Below are 10,150 nucleotides of genomic sequence, written 5' to 3'. Positions count from 1 at the left end.
TATAATAGAACATAACATAGGAATGATGGTATCATTTTTCCAAATTACTATAAACTTAATAAAAAAATTTATCATTTTTCAAGAATATTTATAATAAAAAAATAATTATTATTATTTTTCATCTATGCGAGACTAGATTTGGGTGCGAACAATATTTATCTTAAAGGAGATCCGGCTATGGTGATCGAGTAGATTTAAAGCCAGCACAACTATGATGATGGGCAACCACTGTTCCAAGGCATATACAGACTCTCGAGAGAGTACGGCTTCTTTCGGACTACTCATATCTATCAGAAAGTTGCATATTATTTGGAAGGAATCCTTTGAGGGAACCATGAGTTTGTTCCTCTCTCTCTTCGTCAACTTTTCTTTTCCGATTTTATTGGTTGTACTCATGCACCATCAATATGAGTCGCCGTTTATCAAAATAATAATAATAATAATAATATTGTTATTTTTTAAATATTTATATTAAATTTTTGCATATGTGCTCCCAATATGCTCTCTATGTTGTCTTTCTAGCACATCACACCATCTCCTGATACTGAATCTGGTACCATTGTTATTTTGCTTGTTTCAAGGAGTAACACTTTAGACTGTAATGCCTACAGGTATCCTCCTAATTTTAAACAATACTCATCAGGACTGGCCAGTATACTACTTCAGGCCTTGATAGGATAGAGTGGAATTTCCACACATTCCAATTGCAGCTGCAATTCCTATTGTAGCAGTCAAAATTGCAGGCAAACAAACGGCACCGAAGGGAATTTAAGATATAAATGACTCCATTAGCTAAAGCAATCTAGAAGCGTGTACCACTTCAGCACAGGAAAACCCATGATATCCTACCTTTGGCATCGAAGTTTGTATTAAAATTCCAACAAGTTTAATTGATTTAAAAATTGATTTATATACAATAATACAATCCATCTAGCCTTTATGTACACTTGTATCAACTCTTGTTGTACAAAAAATTAAATTCATAAAAGAAGAAGAAGAAGAACATATAACACTCAACTCATCCCATTCTAACACACACAAATTCCCAAGCCTTATTTTCTATCTTAGTGATGCATATTGTCAGTCAATCTGAGGAAAAGCTAATTCTCTTGATAGCAGATACCGAAAAGTGTAATTGTAAGGCATCCATTCGATCTTGTTTGCTCTTCCTCGTTGGCATCTACGCATGGCCATCCTAAGACTCTCAGGAAGATAGCGTTGAATCATGTCTGCCAAATCCTGTAAACTTAATCTTGTGTCTTTTGCGTATGCATCAATCATCCTTGGCAGAAGGATCTTCTGCTCCTTCCAAATAGCGACAGATGTGCGAATGAATTCTTCTTTTGCAGATTCCAGTTGTTGGAACAATCTCTTGGAAGTATATATTCGGACCTGAAGATTAAGATGCAACTCCAGTTTCATTATAAGAGACTAATGCCAGCACTGGTTCTACCGAGTTAGTAAATATTATCATTACTAACTTATTGAACATTAGTCAGAAATAATCCTAAAAGGGATATCAGATGGTCTGAATTCTAAATATAAGTAGAACATTAGGTTTTCTCATTAATCAAGATTTTAACAATACATAGTAATTTTTAAACAGTATTGTAGGAGATGGTCTGAGGAATTGCAATCCGCATTAAGACTGCTTTACCTCAGGCTGCTAAAAAAATGTGCAACCATGCAAAACCTTTCAGCTTAAACCTGCTTTCTTAGCTGCAATCATACAGTCTAAATTTAAAACATAGCAGGATTGAATGTAAAATCTTACCGCAGGATCAGAATGGCTTCCTGAACAAAGTGCAAAGCGTAGGAGTGGTTCTGGTTGCTCAATCGCATAGGCTTGCCACTCATGGCCAGCTTTATACTTCATCCTTGGATAGAAAAATGTCCGAAGCCACTACAAATAAAAAAAAAGACCCTTAGCCTCATTATGAATTGTTTATTGATGTTAGTAGTTCAATTAGTACTGTGGTGAGAGGTCTTTAACTTTGTGACAGCTAATTTTCCAGTGGACGTTAACCAAACAGTTATCTTCTGCTCTGGAAGTACTGTTAGATAATCATTTATGTCATTTAGAAACTAGAAGTCCTGAATGGCATTTTGATGTTAGACCTTTTACAAAAATGGTTAAGAATTTTCAGTTACTTTTATTTACAATCAGCGTGCAAACTTCTTTGGTATGATAGATGCAAAATTTGAGAAACTGAAACAATTACAAATCCTGAAGAGAGGCATTTCAGAAAGCATGAACATGAGCATCATTTATGTTTAATCTGCAAAATCTCAATGTATATATCAGAATGGATATGGGACACACCTGTCCAGGACAATTTATTCGGCATCCGAGAATTGAACCCTGTATTGTTGCTGCATTTACAGAGTGACCACCTACTTTGCATGTAGCCTGTGGTAAAGAGATCATGATGAGGATATTTGTCACTCTCTAATCACTCAGCTAAACACACTTCAGTTTTGGGAGGTTAAGACCTTTGCCAATTGCTGTTGCATTTACCTTGATGAGAAGTGATGCCTTTTTTGCATTGTTTTGTGGAATGCCATATTCTAAATATGCCTGCAGAGGCAGCACAAACTAGTACCACTTATAAAGGGCAAGAAAGATTAGACATCAAAGATAGAAACAACATGATGAAGGTTCTACAATAATGGGTAAATCATTACATGCATCATTAAAGCATTATGTATGTTGATCCAAAAGGCAAGCTTTTCTTCATTCTTCATCTTTCTTGGATCAACTGTTTCCAACCGGCGAATTATGGACCTGAAAAAATGAAAACATATGGTTAGAATATCAAACAGGTCATGGATAGCCTGATTAAGGGTTAGAGTTAATCATCAAAGGAATAGAACAGTGGTAAAAATGTGATTTTTCAAAGAGACTAGTTATGTCACCAATTTGATATGTTTTTTTAAAAAAAATGTTTTGGTAAAGATTAGCAGGCAAAACCAATTCTAAGTAGTAGACAAAATGGAATAAAACAAGATTAAACATAATAAATAGATCAACCAAAATAGTAATTTTATACAGTAGCTGATAATTTCATACACATGATACAAACTGATAATACCATGATCAGGAGGCTCACTTATAATTTTGTAGCATCTTTTCAACATCTTTCAACCTCCGACGATCCCTACAAATCAAAGACACCTCCACCATTGCATTGTATGGTCCACTAAACTCTTTAAATCCTTCAACTCGGAAAGGATTTATTAGCCGAGCATCAAGAGTACATTCTCTTTGATAGACAGGAGTCCACATATCTCCCGAATAATAAGGAGATAGTGCACTCATTGACGAAAAGGATGAAGTTGGAGAAGATGGCAATCCATGATTAACTAAAGGAGGGTCAGCAAGTTTACAATATATAGCACCCATGCATCTAACCATATTCTCAGAAAGTTTATTAGGAGTCTCAGGAACATGATCAGCTAAATAAGCACCATGATATCCTGCTAAGCTCGTCACTCCTGAAGTAGCATTCTGTTCTTCCTGTGCAGTAACAATCAAAATCCTAAATAAGAAGAAACTTCAGGGATTCATTCAGTTGGTTATAAGAAAAGTGATAGACCATCTAGTGATAAGCAAAACTAGGAGTTCAGGTACCTCGAGAAAAGACAAAGGTTGAGAGTGACATGAGTAAAGAGCTCTAGCTAGACTTTCTGCTGAAGGTGATATTCTAGCTGAACAAACTGCACGTTTTGAAAGCGGCGAATGGCACCTGCGAACACCAGAACCAACTAGATTGTTCTGGCTTTTGACTTCATAAGCTTCACTCTCTGCATTGATAGCCCATTCTCGAGGGAGCTGTATCCGATCAGATTGAACTGCTGGATTTCCTCTGTTATATGAGATGTCTAGCTTCGCAGATTCTTGAGCTAGCGCTGGTTGGGTGCTTGATTGTTTTTTTGATCTCTCTCCAACAGCAGGGGGGGATATTGTGGATATTTGTTGGTCCAAAGCTTTTCGATAGAGTGATAGCAGATACTGCTCCAAGTATGTAACTTCTAACTCTAAAACGGCAATCTCCCTTATCAGTTCCTTAGCAGGCTGAGAGCAAATAAAGGTGGTATTATTTAACTTGCCAAAAACAAGATAATTAAAAAAAAAAGATATTAAGCCAAGAAGCACACAATACAAGTTCATAAGCGAATCCAAATTCAGCAACAGAAAAGTTTTTAAGTGGAAGGCTCGAGAGAAAGCCAACCTTGGTATTATGTTGCATATGAAACAAACAAAAGAAACAAAAAATAGAAATTTTCTCGCAAAAGTTGTTTTATTCCATCAAATAATCTGGAGAGTCAAGTGGACCAACGTAAGCACAAGAACATATTCTTATGAAAACAATAAAAAGAGAATAATTGTTATAACAGCATCTGAGACTCCGCTCACCCCAAAACTCAAGATATCTATGTACAGCAAAAACCTTATCAGACTGACTCCTGCAATTGGGTGGTTATAAAGAAAACTGAGCATTTTAAGATAAAAAAACAGAAAAGAGCTACCTTTGGCATCATACTATCATTTGAAGAATCAAGAGAAGAAGACCTAAATCCCAATGCTTTTTCTAGAGAACCACGCACCATCAACTGATCCTGCAGTCGTTTCTCAAGTTGCAGAATCTGCAGAGCATGGACAGAATAAAGCATGACAATTAGTATGCAGAGGTAACATGAATTGACTTCATAAAACCTACCATGATCATCAAGAAATTTCATTATCAGAAGAAATTTTGAGTCCAGTTCTCAAAGTGTGTGAAGCTCGATCAACAATTCTCCCAGTTTGCATAAAACCAAACAAGAAGCTTCACTTCCCATGTGTTCAAAACATTTACTTTAAAGAACATTATCTGCTACCAAGAAAAATAGCTCCGAAGCAACAAGAGCATCAGGTGGTTTCCACCCAAAAAGAGGACTGTACAATAAAGGTGATTTAAGTAAATCATTCTTCACATATTGCTAGACATATCAGAGTATGGTTCCTGAGGAAGAGAAGGATCCAGTCACTTCTTGATATTTCATTTGAAATGTTGTAAGGTCTAATCAGTCTAGGAAAACTCTTGGACCAAGGAACAAAGCCTAATGTAGGCTTTGTCCACACACACACACACACACACACACACACACACACACACACACATATATATATATATATATGACACATTGTTTGAATCTAGGGTTTACAATACTTCCCTATGAGTTCGATAAAATATTATCAAACTCACTAAGAAATAGAAAAGAAAACTAAAATCTAAAGCCATCCATGCCAAAGAATCATTCAGTGTTTGGTAAATCATAAACTTGACCAATGCCTGATGTTCGAACATCCAATGCCTGATGTTCATCCGATCATCGCCTTGCGAGAGTCATTATTGGAAAGTAAATGATTAATGACTGAGTTGGCAAGCAGCCAATGGGAGCTGACATTGGAGAGGACTTAACAGCAAATTGAAGATTGACAGTCAGATGAAGATGTCAAACAACTTGGTACGGAAAAGGAAAAAAAAATCCCAGTATTCTTATTTCAGAGGGTTATGGGTTCCATTGCATACCTCTTGTTTCAAAGAACCCTGGATCTCAGCATCAGGCAGTGGTTTCTTCTCCATGTCGAAATCTTCCCTGGCATTTCCCTTTTCCTAAAACCCAAATAAAATAAATAAATATATATCATTTCTTCTACTGAACAAAACTAAGCTGTTCCTAGAGAAACAAATTCACTCCTAATCTGATCAAATAAAGCCTAGTTGCCGCTATGACACTATCTTCAGAACGCCTTCTTTTCCAGTTAACATGTGACTTAAAAAGTTCCTTTGAAACCAAAAGGCACAAACATGGAAGAAAATAAGCTAAAGTTTCCGCTAGAAGTCTAAAATCACCGAAGACTTAACACCGTTACAATCAGAGTCATTAAAAATTGGTTTAGATTCCTCAGCATATATAAGCTTAAAATCCTAGCATTCTTGATATACTAAATGTTAAAATGGAGGGAAAGATGACAAGAGTTTTACCAGCTTAATGTGATGGATGGCTTTAGATGAAGAATCCAATTTATCTTCCCTTATTCTCCTTTCAGAATCACTGTCATTACAAAACAACAATTATTAGCAAGGGTGTATCCAGAATTAATGCAGAATCTGTCATAAAAACTAGATGCACATATATAAACACCATATATTGTCGAGGTGACGCTCCTGATCACTTTCCACTATTTTCTAGCTAAAATAACCTAACTTCCACTTTTTTGGATTCCCTTAAGAACCAGTGACAATAAAAGGAGAGAAAAATAAGTCGTAGACCCAGATTTTCATAGATCAGCTACCTCTTGGAGCGCTTATGCCTTGAAGACATTTTGCTGGAATTCATTTCCTCCAGAAAAAGCTTGTAGCATTTCACCTCTTGTATTTGGATGTCATAGCTTTCCTCGGTAGCCCAGATCGTGAGTAACAGCTGAAAATATCACCAAACCTTCGGTGAGTGGGGCATAAGAGAGGACAGTCTTCTGGCTTATAGCCACGACACAGGAATACTTTATCAAAAGTAAATAAGTAAGGGCATGGAAACAGAAGGAAGATATCTAAAGTTGCTAACATCCTTGACTCTTGAGAGAGAAATGGAAGTTACTTGCCAAAATGAGTTGGTTAGCACTTGGCAGCCAGGAGAACCAAAGCTAGTGATCCAGTGGCCAAATTGGCCAGATATTCCTACTTCCCATCAAAATCCAACATTCTCTGCAGTGTGCAAAGCCGCCGTTATTAGTTGGATCTGGGAAGATCCAAGGGTAACAGTAGCGACCATCTATTGCTTCGTAATATTTGAGCTATGGTAAGAGTTGGTGGGACCTTTTAAGCTAAGCATATTTACCATGAAGCTAATGGTGCTGCGGATTGGGTGGCTGCGTATGTAGTTTGTCACTTCGGAGGCACCTTGTGGACTGAAGATGAGGAGTTGCCCTTGGCACTCCGAGGTATCCTATTTTTTGATTTTATTGGGTGTATCTATACCCGTCAGGTATGATCCATCCGTCTTAGCAACAAAAAAAAAAAGAAAAAAAAAAATCCACCACCAAAAGCATTCCCACCAATCAAACAACGATATGGAAAGGTCTAAGCCCAGCACAGGAAATAGCTGAACTGCTACGCTTAGAGGCGCATAAATACTCCTAAAAGAAGATCTTTGACCATGGCACGCTCTAAAATGAGTTCACTTTTAATTTCCTATTGGAAAAAATAATTAATAAAGGTAGACCTTCTGTGAGGAGTCACTAGCACAATAGTAGCAACAAATATCATGGATCAACTATGCAACCCTACTTTACTAATGCAAGTTTATTAAAAGTTTGATAACATAAACAAAGTTTGGCTATCCGTGGGAACTGATGTTTGTCTGGTTAACATTTAAAAGCTATCAGCAAAATTTAAGCTACTAATAAGGAATAATAATGTCGGCTTTAAATTCAAATATTTGAGAATTTATGTTATAAAAATTTAAAACAGAAGGGATGAAAAGGTCATTTAAATGTAAATTGTGACATCTAATGTAAATGGATGAGGGCCAGGAATGTTAATTACTTTATCTATACATGTTTTATAGTCTAGACCCCTAAACTAGATTACTCAGCCTTAAAGGCAAGGGGTTTTATCAGGGGAATGTTAAGAACTTTTAAAAGGAGAAAAAGTAAAGACAAACAACCCTCAAAAGGGACGAAAGTGAGGGATAGAGGAGGCATTGGGTACTTTCTTTTTTTTCTTTTTTTTGGCTACAATGAATAATTCATACAAGTGTAGTATGAATACATTCAAAGGAAACTAGCTCTATTGGTTTTCCTCTTGTTTTGGGCTAAGAAGCTCCAAAGCTCAAGATACCTAAGCTGTCTTCTATTCCAGAGAGCTTATTGTTTGTCAAGGTATCATTTTTTTAAATGATGTCGGCAGGCTTGGCCTTTTGCAATACCAAGGCAAAAGACAATGTGGGCAAAGAGGTCAGCACTCAGCACAACACTCTGTTTTCCACCAATGGTGAGAAAAAGTTCACCTTTTTAAGGTCCAACTGGAGTACGCATAAGAAAATAGCCAAAGTCTTCCTGTCACCACATGACTTTGTAGCTTTGCACGTTGAGAGTTTCTATGCAAGCCTGAGAAGACCCTCAGACTGGAATAGGAACTGACATGAACTAGCTGGAAATATGGGTGTCTTTGCTGCCTATTTTGTATGGAACTTTTTTCCTTTTTTTTTTTTTGAGAGAGAGAGAGAGAGGGAGAAGGGAGGTCTAAGAATCCCACCATCTATTTTATATGGATCATGGCTGCTGCTGCTTCTAGTTGCCATCCTGTATTAAACAAATGCTATATATTGAATAAAATGTTTGATTGTCTTCTCTTGTTTTCCATCAGTGACTACAGTAGCATTACTATGAGACTTTGAACCAGTGTTTTACTTGTATCAATTTCTTTTGATACATTTTTTGAGATTCTAAATCAAATCCTAAGCAAATATCTTTGTCATGTCATCAGATTGCACATTTGGGACAGCTTCATGAAGTGAGGAAAACACACTTAATGTAAATTTCCTGCTTTTTCTTCTTTTCATGATGTTTCGAAATTTTTTCAGTCTAGATGAGAAGTCCAGATTCAACAATGCTAGAGTTTAGCCAACTTACAGTACTCCAGATTTCCATTATATATTACAAATTTAAGACCAACAAACATATTTAATCTTTTGCATTTAAACTATGAAGCCGACTGCCCAAAGTTATAGAAATTAATTGTCTCTGCAATAAATTATTTTATTGCAGCCCAACAGCAACAGGATAGAGGATGATTAGAATATAAAATACTGACAGACATACTCGTAGTTTTGTGTAATAATGGAGCTGATAATGAGAAACTTCTAATTCAGATGTCACATGGATAAGAAACTCTTTTCTCAGCTCAGCCGTTTAGATTGAGATCCAGAAAGATATTCATGCGCATTGTAGTCGTGCACTGACTCATTTGGTATGCGGGAGGAATTTTTCCTCACTGAAATATTTTTCTGGAAAGATAATTCTTGAGAATATAATGCCTGAAAAAATAATTTTGGCATGTTTGATTGATTATAGAAAAGTGGCACATTCTAGAGTGGCCTATGTTTAGTTAAGTATCTACTTTTTTAGAAAAGTTATATGAAATATCTATTATACCCTTGATAAAAGAAAAAATTATATCCATAGATTTTGATGGCTTAAGAGTATTTTTGGAAAAAAAAAAGGAACCCCAATTCTTAATCGGTGAGAAAATATCTTTCCTATTTTCTCTATGAGTTTTTCTTTTCTATGAAACATGGAAATCTTATTTCCATAGAAATGTTGCTTTCTCATCTCTCTCTTTTGAAAACTTTAAGCAAGCAAAAGGTATTTTTTTGTTTTTTCGTTGACCATATTTTTCTCTTTCTTTTTCCGCGAACCACATGAGTCCTAAGATAAATACTATCTAAGATCTGCCTAGTGTTTTGTAGCTCTGTTGTTCTTTATCCAAAGGTCAAAGGCAACAGAATCTCAAGTCTACTTTATCCAAAATTTAACTGATACAAGCCTAGTTTTTTCATTACTGACCTTCTTACTGACATTATCATACAAAGTTTAATGTTACGAGGAGAAAAAAGCTTCATGCTTGTCCCATATCAAGATTTAAGTCCTCCACGATGGAAATCATGGCAATTTATTACATTGATCAATACTGGAGAGCTACTCCAACAATTCAAGGATAGAAGCTATTAGAAATCTCTTTAGAATAGTTTCTTCTCGTTTTCCAGGACCAGCATCATAAAGGGAACGTGTCTACGTAAGAGAAGAAGCATAAAAAATAATACACGCAAAATACTAAGTTGAAAAGGTCATGCACCACAAGTACCAATAAAACTAAAAGGAGATAAAGAAGAAAAGAAAAGGCTGTGGAGGAAGAAGAGCTCAAAGGTCGCTTCTCTCTGCGTGTCACAAAGCTCTCAGGGGGATGCGCCTGATCGACGAGCGGCGAAAGAGAAACAAAGGGAAGTTAAAGAGAGAGCTTTCAGATTCGAGGGGAAAACACCCGGCAAAAGCGTGTATTTTCCGCCACTTTTAAACCAAAGTTGAAATATTTTATGGATAAAA

General features: G+C 36.2%; 1 protein-coding gene across 2 annotated transcripts; it reads right to left on the bottom strand.

Moving 5' to 3' along the window:
- Positions 1 to 890: 890 nt before the first annotated feature.
- On the bottom strand, positions 891 to 6,565 carry LOC103712304. 2 transcript variants are annotated; one of them, XM_008798788.3, is made up of 11 exons: positions 6,344 to 6,565; positions 6,033 to 6,102; positions 5,577 to 5,660; positions 4,531 to 4,647; positions 3,632 to 4,075; positions 3,111 to 3,517; positions 2,686 to 2,785; positions 2,519 to 2,596; positions 2,324 to 2,410; positions 1,775 to 1,903; positions 891 to 1,392 (listed from the first exon to the last, which is right to left on the bottom strand). In XM_008798788.3, exons 1-11 carry the CDS (start codon positions 6,385 to 6,387, stop codon positions 1,081 to 1,083), a joined length of 1,872 nt encoding a protein of 623 aa, XP_008797010.2. In that variant the 5' UTR covers positions 6,388 to 6,565; the 3' UTR covers positions 891 to 1,080. The 2 variants fall into 2 exon arrangements, with proteins under 2 accessions (XP_008797010.2, XP_008797011.2); XM_008798789.3 differs by having other exon boundaries at positions 2,519 to 2,578; positions 6,344 to 6,563.
- Positions 6,566 to 10,150: the final 3,585 nt, after the last annotated feature.

Source organism: Phoenix dactylifera, unplaced genomic scaffold (genome assembly GCF_009389715.1).
Source record: "Phoenix dactylifera cultivar Barhee BC4 unplaced genomic scaffold, palm_55x_up_171113_PBpolish2nd_filt_p 000007F, whole genome shotgun sequence".
Lineage (NCBI taxonomy): Eukaryota > Viridiplantae > Streptophyta > Magnoliopsida > Arecales > Arecaceae > Phoenix > Phoenix dactylifera.
This window is presented reverse-complemented; position numbering and strand designations above follow the sequence as displayed.

What these genes read in the sequence shown, in the direction of transcription:
- LOC103712304 (XM_008798788.3), bottom strand. Translation starts at nt 6,387, where the DNA reads ATGAATTCCAGCAAAATGTCTTCAAGGCATAAGCGCTCCAAGAG. An exon ending in CCATCCATCACATTAAGCTG is followed by an intron (nt 5,661 to 6,032) that starts GTAAAACTCTTG and finishes TTTGGGTTTTAG; the next exon opens with GAAAAGGGAAATGCCAGGGA. An exon ending in ATAATGCTTTAATGATGCAT is followed by an intron (nt 2,597 to 2,685) that starts GTAATGATTTAC and finishes AAGTGGTACTAG; the next exon opens with TTTGTGCTGCCTCTGCAGGC.